This window comes from Nestor notabilis, unplaced genomic scaffold (assembly GCF_000696875.1).
Source record: "Nestor notabilis isolate BGI_N333 unplaced genomic scaffold, ASM69687v1 scaffold4226, whole genome shotgun sequence".
In the NCBI taxonomy this organism is placed as follows: Eukaryota; Metazoa; Chordata; class Aves; order Psittaciformes; family Psittacidae; genus Nestor; species Nestor notabilis.
In genome coordinates this window covers 1,420-17,500 of record NW_009934244.1, presented here as the reverse complement: position 1 = coordinate 17,500, position 16,081 = coordinate 1,420, and the positions used below count along the sequence as shown (strand labels likewise).

At 35.5% G+C, this 16,081-nt stretch overlaps 1 protein-coding gene across 1 annotated transcript in view; it reads right to left on the bottom strand.

Annotated features, from left to right (window-relative positions):
- Nucleotides 1-13,923, bottom strand: part of KIAA1715 (KIAA1715 ortholog) — a 38,586-nt gene extending 24,663 nt beyond the window's left edge. The window contains exons 1-5 of the mRNA XM_010017230.1: nt 13,897-13,923; nt 12,644-12,685; nt 11,238-11,425; nt 7,796-7,854; nt 4,450-4,490 (exon numbers count right to left, since the gene is read on the bottom strand). Coding sequence (XP_010015532.1) covers nt 4,450-4,490; nt 7,796-7,854; nt 11,238-11,425; nt 12,644-12,685; nt 13,897-13,923 — 357 coding nt within the window. The remainder of the gene's footprint in view (nt 1-4,449; nt 4,491-7,795; nt 7,855-11,237; nt 11,426-12,643; nt 12,686-13,896) is intronic.
- Nucleotides 13,924-16,081: the final 2,158 nt, after the last annotated feature.

Here is a 16,081-nt window from a genome sequence, read left to right as displayed (position 1 = left end):
TGAGATCCAAAGCTCTTCCCACAAAAACATTTTCTACTTTCTTCCAAGGGCTAATTCATAGTCTATTATTATCAAACTTAAATGCTGAGTAATCAAGACCACAAGTGAAATGTCTATGAAAGTTAATACCAGTGCACTAAGGGATTTGTCAAACTTACTTCATGGAATTAACCTTAATAAAGAAGCGTGGTCATGCACCACATTCTCTCCTATGAATAACTGCATGGATGGCCTCCTTTCTAACTGGCAACCAAACAGAATTCCTGCCGCAACATCATCAGTTGCCTATACTCAAGAGTAATATGAGTAATGTATCTTAAGCTTCTTGTAAATGTGATTTAGCCACTGGAAGTCTGAAGTACTGGCACGGTGCAAGCTACTTATTTGCCATTCTACCATGTGAGTTCTTAAATTAAATTACTTGGTATGTCAAACCCAACTATGGAGAGTTATTTATGTTCACACAAAGCCGCAGGACTCATTTCAGTCTACCATGTAAGATACACCAGTACACATAGCAAAAGCTTCCTTAAAATAGGAAATAAATCATTTAAGCCACAATAATCAAGTATACTCTGCAATATCCATGCAAACAGTAAAACCACCAAAGTAACTGTTCTGTGACAACACTGCATGAAAGAAACACCTAATTTGATCGTTCACCGGTAAATATGATTTTCAACTGTATTTTGAGCTCCCAATTGCACATTTGCAGTACTCTAGCATATATTGGGTAGACAAGACTGGACTTACATAACAACCAACTCCCAGTAGAGTTTTTGTCACATACTGCAGGTTATCAAAGTATCTAGTCTTATATACCTAGAAGGCTGAAAATTTGAAGTTCATGAAACATTACTTATTTTAAGTAACAAAATTCATGTGCTGAATTTTCCACACACAGTTAACTCCAAGGCAGTCTTGAAATCAGACTTATTGGAAAATTAACAGAAGCAACTTTAAATTCTTACCTGAAATGGCTAGAAAGCCTGTTCAAGTCCAATATTACACTCAGCCTGCTATAAGAATAGCTGGGCAAACTTCAGTAAAGCTTAATTCTAACATTAGCAAAGTAATTACCATAGTATCTTTGCAACTCTGTCCTCAGGCTAGTAATTATCCCATCTTTAGACTGCTGCTCCAGGTAAAGTCTTCCACTAATTCCCCCTTGTAGCAGCTTAATAGATGTCCTGTGCCCTTGCTTTAATACGCTTAACCCTCTGAACTTGTTCATCTATACATTCAGGCTTTAGGGCTGACATCCTCATGAACCAAGAACTCCAAAGCCAAAGTTACAGCTACACAACCAGAGCATGTCTTACGATCAAGAAGGGAAAAAAGTTGTATCTTTAGTGCCTTAATTATAGCTAACGAACTTAATCCCTAGCCCCAATCCATAAAGGAAAAAAAAAAACCTTCACTAGGAAAAAACTAGTGTAGAGAGTCAGTTCTGTGAAAAATAAGGTATTACACGAACTTTGTGTCAAAGTACAGGATAGACGATATCAACGGGCATTTCCAGATGAAGTATCTGTATTTGTATGTGTCAGGTATTCTACTCACATGAATATTCACATGATTAAGCTGCCAAAGACTGAAGCCTTTTGAACAGAACTTAAGTTCTATTGAGCAGCTCACTGCACAGCCGCCAGGGCATTTCATCTAGTAGGTAAGGAACTTACTCCACTATAGGAACTTTTCAGCACATAAGTAATGTGACTAGAGAAAAGGTGGACCACAAGCCTGTAAAACACAAGTACTGTAACATTTTTGCAAAGGGACAATTGTCTTCAATGTAAGATTTCTATAGCAATCGGATAGCTGAGCTGCAATGAAGTGAAAAACCATAGCTCTTGTGGCAGCTTGACAGTGCCTAGAAAACATTTGCATTACAAATGAACAGGAAATACATAATTTACTTATCCCAGATACTTTGAGGATCACAACTAAGTATCTTAGTAACTAATCCTATTTGCAAACTCAGTAGCAAATCCAACCCAGGGAAAAAAAAATCCCCTCCCTTCCTGCTTTCCATCATTTCACCTGGTGAACATTTTTCCTTTTTTACTAAAAAGCAGGTGTTGCTACAGGTATACATAGACACAGACAGTCCTAACAAAGTTAATCCAAAATAAAAATAAATCCGAATATTATCAAAACCAAACTGCTACAGAATGTAATGAGTGTTTTTATCTAAAAGACAAACTATATTCTATCTTATTACCTGCATCCACTTTCCACTCATTTCAACATGCTAGGTTTCATGTATGTTTATTTAATTTTAATGCTTAACTGAATACCTTTAAATTATGATGAAACTCCCGAGTCAATCTTCTGAGTAAAAAATACCAACACTGTGCTGATTCAAGAGGTTGCAATAACTCTTCTGTTTCTGGTTTCTTTGTAGGAACCAGGCACCCACAAGATCAGGAAGTAACCATGGACTTTTTATTCCCCTCAGATTGAAAAACAGCTGAGTTACAGGTTATTGTACTTCCCAGAACTTTGTTTTACTGATCTTATTTAGAAGTTTCTCTTTAATGTTTAAAGCTTCACATGCATATATACTAATGGTGATTTGTATTCCCAGGTTTAAACTCTCCATAGTTACACCGTAATTTCTATATTGTTCACTAAGTATTCATGCAGTTGCTTAACTTTAAACTACTGCCTGCTGGTTTGAGGTTTTTTGCATATGCAAAATACACATTTACATCTTGTTTCAACAGCATCAATTCCCAATGTAAAAAAGAAAAAAAAAAAAAAAAAAAAACCCTAACAAAAAAACCTCCCCTTTAAAAACCAGCTTTTTCCTGGTTTCCTCTTATTAAATGCCTTTTCTATAAAGAAATGCTCAGCACTGCTTGTTCTTCTAGAATAAATATGAAGATTTTCATGATCACAGAAAACCAAACTGAAATGAAGGCTTTACATTTAAGATTCCAAAAGCTGTTTTGTTCTCCACTGTGCTTTTTCTGTTTCAAGAAAGTTCCCTCCAAAGCTATCTAATGACTACGTAAACTAGAGAGATTAAGTAATTTATTAAGCAGTTTTCAAAAAATTAAATTAAAAACATAGTTGTCATACTCATTTTTTTTTGTTCTCAAAAAATGTAAACCTCTCCAACACCTTTTTTATCACCCCACCCAAAGAATAATTTCATATAATAGATTCCTTAAAGAATCACATATGTAAATGTTAGCAAATCCTCTTTACCAAAGAACAATGACATTATTAGGTTACAGGTTATCATTTTTACATGTACATTTAAAAAAAAAAAAGCGCAGCAGTGGAAGATCAGTGAAATCTGTTTCCCCTGTAAAGATCATACAATATCAGACTCTTACCTGACACCTGTTTGGTAGCTTTGTTGTGGGTTTTTGATTAACTTAGCTACCATGGCAAAATCCAGAAGGCATGAGCTGAACACTCTGGGAAACTCAGTAACAATATAGCCTCATCCTACAACTTTTGGAGTTTGCTGGGGGGAGGAAAGACTGTTTGGAGAAGGAGGTTTGGGTTTTGATTGGTTGGGATTTTTTTGTGGTGGTGGGTTTTAAGTTTTGCCTTGCAGGCAAAACTTTGTCAGGCTGGAGATGAAGCCAGCAACATAAGTAAACAGAAAACTTCCCTATGGAATGATTAAGTGGAGAAGAAATTTCTTTAAAAAAAAAAAAAAATCTGCAAAGAGTGCAAGTTATCCAAGACTTGGAATCTTTTCCATCCTAAATTCGTCTGAGGTTAACTGTTGATCCAGTTAAACCAAATACCTAGCATACACCAGTTTTATACTGTTAACTCGTCCACACAACTCACAAAATAGATGACCTCAAGACAACTGATGGGATTGATACACGACAAGATAATTTTTTAGAGGAAAGAAAGGAAGAAATATGTAGTACAAAAATAAGATGAAGGAGGATGGGAACTAAGTGGTGATGCATTTAAGATATAAACAATCTGTCACTTGATAAAAAAGTTAATCCAGACAAGGTGAAAGGCCTTTTTGCTAATTATGAACAAGACATTAAGTGATAGAGTAACTATTAAAGATATAGTTGCGCTCTATGTTCTTGAATAGGATTATAAGAAGTGTTAAGTGTTGCACCAAAAGTAAAAGCAGTGGTCAGCAATGAGTAGGTTAAAGCATACACTTTTGTTTTCTGACAAAACTGAATCACTTTACATAGATCTAGTAACATTAAAACAATAGGTTTAAGTTAAACTATAAGGAGACAATTTATTCTCATATGTAAGCAGTCCTTTGTAATTTAAGGGTAAGGAAAACCTTGTGAGGTACTAAGATATGTATGAAAACAGAGGAGTGGTAATAGTTTCACCTCTGTCCCTCCATTCTTCATCTATATATTTCAATCAAGCTCAATTTGCAAAGATGCAAAACCACTTTAGTGGATCATAACAACTAGCTTTTCTTGAAGTTTTACTTACTATTTTTTTCTTTTGAGATTTTAAATCTTCCAGTGCATCATCTAAAAAGAAGGACATCATACATTAGTTTTCAAATATAAATAAGAGAATTTCAGCACACTCTAAACATTTCATCCTGAGCAATGAGGAAAAATTACACACTGATCACTACCAACTCTACAACACTAGTTAACATTGCATAAAATAACTGAAGTTTTTATGACATTAGAAAATATAATTAATTTTAAACGTTGAAAGTTATAAATTACAGCCCACATCACTTTACAGTTGCAACTTAAAACAGTTTTATGTACTGTTTCCTCATTAAGCAAACCGATTGTAGCCAGTGCCCTGCCTGGACACACATGAAATCTGGTACAACAACAGACCAAACATGCTTAATCTCATGAGTCAAGCTACAGAAAAAAAAGAAAACAAAAGAAAAAAGAAAAAAAAGCCTTGAGGTCTAACTATTAATATATTCAAGTACCAGATTTACTGGCTTCAGCACTTCATGTAAGCCTTTTAACACACACAAGTTACAAATGCCATGTCAATTCTGAGCTTCAACTCTCAATCTATTTCACCTTTCAATACTACAGCAAAACCCTTAGTTTTGTAAGAAAAGCTACCAGAATGTCATTTTACTACTAAATGTTAAGATGGACTGTTAAAACTAGAAAGCATAGCACTTAATCTCTCTAAAAGGACAGGAAAGAAGAAAGGTCAGATACACTTGGGATTTTCCTTTAAGCCAATGTTGCAGCCTGGCACTCATGGAAAGCTCACTGTAAATAAACCATTGCCTAATACAGAAGGTATCCTCTTGATAAACCTGCTTTCTACTACCTCCTTCACAGCAAAAAGAGTTTAACAAAAAACTTTACAACTTCTTCTCCTTTCCAGCTCTGCTGTACATCAGCAGTTCATTTCCTATCAGATATACCTATTTTTACCCATTTTTCAGTTTTTTTTTAAAAAAAGTAAACAAAAATATTCATAGAACTACAAGAAAGAAAAACAAAAGCCAGCAAACTAAATATTCACTTTTTTGTATCTTTATTTGTATTTAAGTATGCTATGCACACTTTTTGAAGGTAATTCAGGAACACTACTGTTACTTGAAATCAAGTAAACACATAATTACTTGAACTGTTCCAGAATGTAGAAACTCATTTTGATAGACTAAACCACTGTATTAAATGTCTAAAATACTAAAACTGGGCATATACATATTTGAAAGTTTATGCAATGAAAGGGTAACTACAACAATCCCGTATTAGTTATGATAAACAGAACATGGAACAAGACCATATTTAGCACTAGGCTGGACCACAGAGAATAGACAATTCCAGGAATTGTGCATCTTGAAATTAATAAGGCATCTTCCCTCCACCAAATTTTACATTTACATTAGAACACAGCCTCTAATGTAGCCCTACACCAGAAATGCACTGCAATGCAGTATGGTACCACGTAGCCAAACAAAGAGCACAATACCACAAGATGTTACCAGTTACTTAAGAAACAGAAGCCACTTTTGATACAGAAATGCCTAGAACATCTTTAAGCCTAGCCTCTCACATAGCAGTGCAATCAGTTTAAAGTGTGGGCTTTTGTTTCTCATCACTTTATATCCTGTGTTCAAAAAGAACCTCATGGAACACCTGCCCCTTCAGACATGGCCAAACGGTAATTACTGCAAAGTACTCTCAAGAAAGCAATATATCTCTAATTAAACCTACAGAGAAAAAAAAAAAATCATACTAAAGAAGTCAATACCTGCAAGATACCTCATTTATTTTCTCACACTTCAGGACAGATCAGCCTAAATCTTCCTCAACAATTGTTTGCCTGACCAGTCTTAAAAACTGAAATTCTGTAATCTCTCCACATCACCGTTCCTAGTGTGTCACTCGGAATTTTCCTTATTCAGAGCATGGTTCCCCCAAAACTAGTTATCCAGCATAGAGCTTTAGAGTATTAAATAATCATCTCCAGTGAATCAGTGTGTTGTGCTAACTTATCACAAAGTAAAAGGCTAGCTTTGAGCCACTCAGTTGCCAGTTTGCACTCTGAGCTACACTTTCTCTCACTTTACTGCTGTTACTCTTGCACTGCACATTTGATTTCTCTTTTCCAAATACAGGACTTGTGTCTTTGAGGTAAAACACTTCACTTCTACCTAATCTCTGGAACAATGGAGAAATTATTGTTCTGGCATGTTCTAACATCTACTAAAACTCTTTATACACTGGTTCGACAAAAGCATAAGACTTGCTTGTATGCTAAAAACAACAATAAAGGCATTTAAGCAAACTAGAATAAAAAACATTTTTTCTTATCCCGTCATGAAATGCAAATATACATTTGCCTTAGAAATGAATCACACAACACCACAGAAGATATGGACAACTTTATTTCTGCATAAAAATATATGCCCTATGCTTGCATGTCAAATGCAAACATTAAGTTTAAGAAAAATTCCAAAAGTGATGTTTAACTCGTAAGCTGTCACAAATTAAATACATCATGTTGTTCTGTAAGTCATAAAACATAGTGCAACATTGAGGTTTTCCTGTATTATTACTCACATCACTATGAAATACTGTTACAGGCTGGATTACTTTCAAAGAAAGTCTCAAATGAATTCTAACTACTGCAGACAAGTGCCACAGATGCAGTTTTCAAATTCTGTATTAGCATGAATCTGCATGTCCTTTAACTTTTTATACATATTCGAACATCTCCCTGCCCATGCAGGGGGGTTGGAACTAGATAATCTTTAAGGTCCCTTCCAATCCTAACCGTTCTGATTACTTTTTGGCTTTGTTACATAACTCTCAATTTTCCTTTGCTCTCAAAACAGCACAAAAACACCTGCTTATCCCTTCTCCATTCAGGCAAACATAAGCATGCTTTGGAGAACTTGGGAGAGAAAAGCTCTATTGACAAACAAACAGAAACAGATCTGCTATAAACCTTTCCTCTTATATATAAAGATAACAAAGACTACTGGAAATAATTGCAAGATGCAAGTGTTAAGGGAACTGCTACTGTTGCTTATACTTCCTTTCCCTCATTCCTACTTCTACACCACATTTGATTTCGTTATACTCTCAAACATGCAAAGACAGGAGAAAGATACACCACAATTTTGTAAGTGAAAAATTAAGCACTTTCCTTCCTGTTCTTTCAAGAACCATATGGCAGAAACAACAGTTTAGCTAATGCTACCCATTCCAGCATCAACAAAAAGGTTGCTACTCTTTTCCTGGAAGCCAAGGTATCCAAAATATTTACATTTTCATAGCAAGCATCATTCCAAACTAGTTCGTATTCTAAAAAAAGACAGAAAAATACTTACTATTCCTTTCTGTCCTTTTGGAAAAGAAAAAAATGAGCAGTGTTCTTATAAACCAGATTCTTTAAAACAGAAAGGAGAATTATATTAATTAAAATTTATTACAGTAACCATTTCTGAAGTCATTTAGCAAAGAGAATACTTACCAGATGAGATGTGATTTTGCAAATACAAAGAACAGAAATCTTTGAACAATATTTATACAGAAAGCTAAGAATTCAATTAGTATCTTGTTAACAGGACATCAATGTTGATTTAAACAAAATCATCCTGTCTATTAAAGTTTAACCAAGTATTACTATAGGCAGAAATACTAAGGTAGCAGGAGCAGCAAGTAACATCATCACTTGCTCAGACGTTCAGTGGGAACTTTTAAAAATCAAGGTGTGTGCAGCTAGTTGAAAATTACTTAGTCATCACTTCTTGGTAGATTTATGATGCATGTTATCCAGAAAGCCAAGCTTATCAGCTAAGGCCCAAAATTAAGACCCAGGAGATTTGCAGGAAGAATTTAATACCAATGAAAACCATGAGATACAGCTATTGTACAAATGGTCTCCCAGAGTTAACTGACCTGACTCCTGGCGATTTTAGAGAGCTCTGAATCCACTCAGTTTCTGCAGGGTTTCAGCTGACTTAGCTCAAACAATGGAGCAGTTTATCTATGCCCAAGATAAAGTTAAACTGATCTATGACCATTTTACATTTGAAAGGTCTCTGTGCAATCATCTGGACTTCATTTGTTTTAAAGCTTAGAATTGCTTATAATTATTAAGTTGACACTTTCTGTGGCAAGTTATTCAGCCTAAGCCAAGTGGCAAATCTCATACTTCAAGCCCCTCCAAGCATCTCAATCAAAACCCTCCTAGTGGCAAGCACTATACAATAAAGCTTAAACTAGCAATGATTCATTCAGGGGAGGAAAAAAAAAAAAAAAAAAAAAGAAAAATCTCAAAGGCTGAAAAGGTTTTCTGAATAACAGCAACTGTAAGAAAACAAAATGCTAGAACTATAAGATTTCAAATAATTTCTACTTAATTTATAGGAACATCTTTTGTATTTATATAATGACTGCCCAGTTTAAAATATTTTCAAGTATTAACAACACAACCTGAGTTAGGGAAGCTAGACAAGACATCTGGAATGCAAGAGTAACCTACCAAACATAAGAGAAACATAGGAAAGTTTAACTATTCCATGTTTAAAGGTGTGCTGTGGATGGCTCTGCCCACTTATACAATGTAATATGTGTCTCTCCGTAATGTATCAGGATTTTAGTTGTCTTAAAGACTATGTTTCACAGACAAAAGCATTATTTCTTTTTTACTGTACGCTTAATAAAGACTCTTCTACTTAAAGGTGTATTCTGAGCTAACAGATACATGTTAGGACTTCATGAAATTAAAAAACATTCACCTCAAAGTTCTTAAAGAGGTAAAGTTCAATATTTCAGATCAATTTTACAACATAAAAACGTATTTTTCTGAAAATCAGACATGCAAGATGAAACAAACGAATTCAAATGAAAGTAAAAGCATCCTTCTAACATGCTAACACATTTCTTCAACTTTTCAGATATTTCAATACACATTTAGAAGTAATAATGTTATATATTCCTAGAACTTAACTCACTCTACTAGCATCAGTAACTTGCTGAGACCCTGAGGGAATGACCTAAGGCAGAAATAAGTTGGTGACTGACTGCAAGCTGGAAAAGGCAGACATATTCCAGCTTGATTAGGGCTGAAAAATCTCTAGAGCTATTACTGGGTGGCACCAGGCATTCAGCATGGAGTCACCTCTTGACCGAGAACAAAGACAAGCTGGCAGTTGCTTGCCATTCATATCTGCCAAAAAAAGCTAAAGGAGAATAGCTTAAGGGAAAAACCTGATAAACAGCTGCAAGTCATAAGAGAACAACAGTTTAATTCTAAATGTTAGTAAGATGATATCCAATTCAGAGTTTTACAGAAACCCACCCTAAAAAAAAAAAGAAAAAAAAAAAAAAAAAAGAAGAAACAAGAATTGGAGGACAAACTAGAGAATAAAAGTCCATTGTGAAAATTCACTTCACAGCACTAAAAGCCATCACCTGCAGCAACAGAAGTTTTAACTTCTACACAAATCATAACATACCTAAGCAAAAGGAGGCTGGTAATACTCCCTCTTCTACAAGCCCTCCCTGTTAGCACAAGCAAGCATTGCATGCTAACAACAAAGAGCTCCAAATCCTTGTCCTTAAGTACGAAGTCATTTCATATTGCTGCCAAAGATTAATTTGAGTGTTAATTTCTATATCAATCCTTTCTAGTCAAGATACTGCTGCCCATGTATCTTTTCCACAGGATTCCATAACAGCAGCATACATTAGGCGGCATACAATACGATGTACAAAAAACATCTTCAAGGTGGTTTTCTGCATGTTCTGTTATGCTGACCCACACTAATCAAATTTGCAAAGCCTTAAATACTTAGATTCGACTTTGCTTTTCAAATCTAAAGCTAAGGCACTGACAAGTCATGTCTTCATACACTGATGCTGTACAAATGCGGACAGTATTTATGATGCTCATTTCAGCAAATCAGTAAATGCGCTGTGCTTCCTATTGGCATGAAAGCTGCTAGGTAGGTTGCTGCTTCTCCTTCTTAATGGTCGTGGGGAAGGGGAGGCAGGGAAGCAGCTGTTTAGTGAGGTGGGAGCCCATTTTTAGAAAAGCAGTTTTCTTAGAAAACAAAAGCCACTCATGAGGACGAGAAGCCAATCAGCTCAGTGGAACAAGAAAATAGACAATACTTTCTCCTGTTTGCATCAGATGATGTTAGGATATTTTCCACTTGAATAAAAAATTATTCTCCAGGAAAATAGCTAATTATGTAAAAGTAGTCCTCAACATACTTAGGCAAATGACCTTTCAGGTCACTTCTGTGCTAACAGTCACCTAATGTGTAAAAGGAAGTTCTTCCATTCATTATTAGTTGGGAGGCTTTTTTCCCCATTTTATACAGCACATTTTACATACAGGTGACATACCTTCAGTCACTTTCATACAGCAGCCTTACTTCTCCAAATAGCAGTACAAATAAACCCCAAAATAATGCTTTTCTGCTTACATTACATTACCTTGCACATGTTCAAATACAGGTCGGCCTCTAGCCCTAATATAATTTTGATAAGGCAAGTAACTTTGGATGCTAACATCTTTTAATGGTAAGACTTAGTTCTACATGAAACCCAGACCCATGAGAGAGATTTCCCTCAAAGAAAGTATCTGCCTAACTATCTGGATTTATTTTTAAAGAAAAAAATTCAGCAAGTTATTACAACTCAAGGATTGTCAAAAGGAAACCCAAACCCCTGCTGAGATGCATTTTCCATCTCCTTTTACCAGATACAGCACGGGGGGCGGGGGGAGGGGGAAGAAGCATAAGAGGCGTATTTACTTACATCAATGGAAATGCAAAAAATGGAAGTGTCATAATCAACCTTGCTGTCCATTCATCAGGAAGACACCACAAATATACAATTAAGCAGGTAATAAGGTAAAGAAGTGAAGAGTAGAGAAGCAGCCTTCCAACCCATAGTTTCTGTAGCCTCTGATTTTTTTCTCTAAATTCTTCTAATGTCTGTATTTCCTGTAAACAAACAGGGTTCAACCTTATCAGTGAAATCAGTAGGTGGTTTTACTAAGCTGCCTTTAAGTGTTTGCTAAAATTAGCCATATCAGTTTGATACTTTATTAGAAAAGTCAAATTTTTTGATACAATATTTGCCCAAAGATAACTTTCACAACATAAATACATCACACTATTAACGTTATAATATGGGCCACTTGCACTGTATTAGCAGTAACATATCACTATTGGAAAGAAATGTTGCAAATCAGCACTTTTTCCTATTTATAATGCTTTAGTATATTTAGGACAAATGGAAAATACTCATATGTTATGAATGGCAGTCTTTACAATCACTAGATCACTACCAATCATAATTCACATCCTAAAACTTTCATCAGGCACCTGTGGAATTTCAAATGCTTCTAATACTTTTCTACTAACATGGGAAATGGCTGAAATCCCTCCATCATTTCACGTATTTTAATTTCATTATTTTCCTCACATGAAGAGTGAAATCCTGACATATGATGCTTTTGGCATATTAGTAAGTGATAAGATATGCTCTGCTATGTTATCATTTCAACCGCATTTCAAGTGACAACAGGAGTACTCACAATAAAAAGGAAAGTGTTTTCAAGTAAAGGAAAACAAAAAATATGAAAAGCATATTTCAAAACTGTTAATTTCCCCACAGAATACAGACATCTGTCAAATGCTGGCTAAAAATCACAATTGATTACTGAACCATCTATTCAGTTATTCTGCCCCTGACCTTACTACCACTATAGTTACAACTCTTAAAACATACACTGAAGCTTTTTTAATGAGTTTGATGAATGGAACTTTGTGTTAGTGACATTTTCCATTACATGGGATTTTAACCATTAGTTATAATTATATTGTGTAATCCAGTCAACTTCACATCCATTCCCATTTCAGGCTCTCTAAATAAATTTTTAAACTGTAGTGTCTCACTATCCATTATACAGCATTTCTTTTGGTTGGTTTTATTCAGTTGGTTGGGAGGGTTTTTTTTGGCAGGGGGAGAAGGTGTTAATGACTAGTGGGGGGAAAAAAGCTAATAGTCCGTCTGAAACTCAATCTCTAGTACATCCAACTGGAATAATTAGCAAAGTAATTTAAAAATCCACTACAGTATTTCACCTAATGTGAACGAAATACATGGCCAGCAAAAAGATGCATATTTCTAAACAAAAATCAAACACAAATACATACCTTATCAATTTTTTCTAATACTTCTACAGTGGAAGGCTTTGCCTGCTTACAAGGGAAAGAAGAAAGATGTTGATCTCACATTTTAAAAGGTCAGTATTTTGAGGATTACCATATATTGACAGTTTCCTAACAAAAAGACATAGTCATAATAGATTAATAATATTACCTAATTTACATAAAGGTAAGTTTTCCTATTTTTATAATGACAAATAGAAGGGACCGTAATGAATCACTATTTTACAGCTGGTATTACTATTAACTGAAGGCTCTGCTCCTACACCACAAAGAGATGAAAACCTGTAATGCATGTACAACAATAATGGATGTGTGTGGGAAGTAAAACAAGTACAGAACTGATGAGTGGAGGGAATAGGCAAAACAAAGAGAGTGTATACATGAAGCCTTAACTTGAGAACTTAGGCTTTTTATTACTGTTCATTCCACACACAGCTACATGCTTCAAATAAATTATAAGCAAATGCAAACAAGTGTTATTATCTCCACTAAAATTCCCCTTAGAAACAACTTGAAATCTACCTTGTAGCATCCTTTCCTCATTTCTAAGATAAATCCACTATCTTTCCCCCACCCTTCAAACCACAAATTCAGAAACCATAGCCCATACTGTACCACGATGAAAGTGAGCTTCTTTCTATTACACAGAACCGACATTTCATCTAAACTTCTGCCTGTAAAGGAGTTTTGTATGGGAAGCTCTGAAATCAATTGCTAACACGTAAAGGGAAACCTAGACTCAACTCACACCTGCAAAGAGAATAGTAAAACACCTCATGCTTCTTCCTCATATACAAGCTAATAAAAGCAGTAAGGAAGAAAAACTTGCATAAATAGCCACCAAAATATTTGTCAGAACACATTTTGACCTAAAATAGCCACCAATCTTTCAAGTCACACATGCTGCTGTATATCTATCCCAGTGAAGCACCACAAAGCTATTCAGATATACAGGAAGAGTTAAAACTGTATTTTTGTAAGTTAACCAAACTAGTGCCAGGTCTGGCACAAAGGAAATAAAGGAGAGCCACACAGTTTCACAGTTTGGGGATCTGCCAGAGAATATTTTTGACCATTATGTCTCACTACTGGACTTTTAAACGAGATATTAAAGGGAAAAGTCTAGCACTAACAGTCAACCAGCATTAACAGTCAACCAACAGACATGAAGAAACATATCCTGCATATTCCCATCTTCTAGATTAAAGAGTATTATATTGCTACACAGTTTTACTTACCCTCCATCTTGAAATTAATCCACCCATCTTCTACTGTTGACAAATGTTGGCAGAGCTATCAATCTTCTACAAGAATTCACAGCTAGAAGTGAAGCATTAAGCACTTAGGAGTAATCTAACAGCATAGTCCAAGATTCTTATATTTATTCCAATATATAAAGGAATCAAAATATCTCAAAGCCATTGCCTAGTTATCTACCCACACATTATTTAAAAATCCAGTCTTCTGTTTCACAGGCCATCCTGTAAGTCAGCTGATCAGCCCTGATGTGGCTATACTTATTTTTACTTTGGAAATATTTAATCAAAGGGGAGTCCCCAAAAATAGAGGCACAAAACAACTACCAGAAAAAGCTACCAAAATCCTCCAGTAGAAAAAAAACTTAAAAAATTATTAAACAAGATTAAGAAACTGATTTCTGATTATTTCTTCTGCTGCTCATAAGCATATCTCAATGTTCCTTTTCATCTGTCACTCCAGGCATGCAGCATTAATATTCCACTATTCATGAGAACAGTTCCTCTCCCATAAATCTACTTCCTTCTCATGCTCTCAACCATAAAAGCATATTGGATAGCACTATTGTTTTTCCTTTCTACAATCAGTTTTAAGTTCAAATAATCAGTTTCAAAGAGATTTCACCTGCTCTAGGAAAGCACTACACTGGCAGGTCTTCCCTATACAAAATGCACAGAGCAGTCACGAGCACAACAGCTCTAAAGGAATTCCAAAGGCACAAAAGTAGTTCACCTTACCCTACACAAACCTGGAACCCATGAACAGCAATAATTTGATGATCTGGGTCTAGGTTCCTGAAACGAAAGCGTAACAACTTTCCATCAGCAAATAGCTGGAATCAACTGACAGCTTGGAATGAACTTCTGAACCTTAGGATGACAGAATTTGCCTCCAGTCATTTAATTTACAAATTTTTACTCAGTGAATGAAAATATTACTATTAATAGCCACCTGCAAAGTAAACTAATGCTCAGTCCCAATTAGGGCTCAAACCTTTTTAACTCTGGAATGAAACAGACAGACTTAATAAAACACTGGTCTAGTTAGGCAGAAATTTAAGTGATTATTATCTTGTTTATTAAGTTACCTCTGGCAAAAAAAATGACGTATAAAGAAACCTAATCTCAATTCAAATTTGTTTCCAAATTGTCTGTGGCTGTCAGAACAAAGTAAGATAATAAAGGATACACATTGCTCACTAGCACAAATGCTATTGTAGTATAGCAACCTTTTCACCTTCTAAGAAAGCCAAGGACTTCAGAATCCAGAGCTAAAGGCCCTATGATTTCAAAACCAATCCTTAAAGATAAGGAAATCCACACCTGAAATTATGCCAGATGAAGCTAGAATAGATAAGACAAATTAGCTCTGCTGCCACCAAACTACTAGCACAAAGGGGTGAGCTACAGAAAATGCACAGTTCCTCCTTGGACTCTTGAGTAAATTCTCAAACGAATCACTACTACAGCAACTCAACTTAGTAAAACAGCAGTACTATTTTTATTCTTCAAACACACAACATAACACTGAGAATTTCATATAAGTGTCACTCTGTAGTTACAGGCAAGTTTTTGCATTACAGGTACTGGCAGCGGATCTATGCAGACACTTTCTTAGCAAGTATTTCTACAGAAACATCTATGCAGACACTTTCTTCAAAAATATTGCTACAGAAATAGATACCATGTATCTTTATTGCAAAACAATATGAAAACTATGTCAAACAGCCAATCAAGAAGTTTGTAAACTTAGTACAAGGTTCCCAAATCTAGTCTGTTTCCATAGCTGTTGGGAGCAACAGCAGCTCTGTTGCAGACAGAGATGCTCACAGGGCCTGCGTGCCATTTTCCTTCAGGCCATAGTTAAGAGAACCACTGCAGCAAAAGTGTTGGAGGATCTTTTGGGCACACGTTATCCATGAGCCATTGGTGACACCAACCTTTGTCAGTAACACATTCACAGTGCTATTACTACATTTGTTTAAAATGACTGGCAAGTACCTGGAAGAGAAACAGGTTTGACAAGTGCCACCATACACATAATTTTGCATGAATCATGATGCTGACAGGCTTTATTTTATGTATGCTGCTCTGCAGGTCAGTAATACCACCAAAACCCTTCCCCAAAGAGATATTAAAGGATCAGGGCCACAAGATTCACATCCAC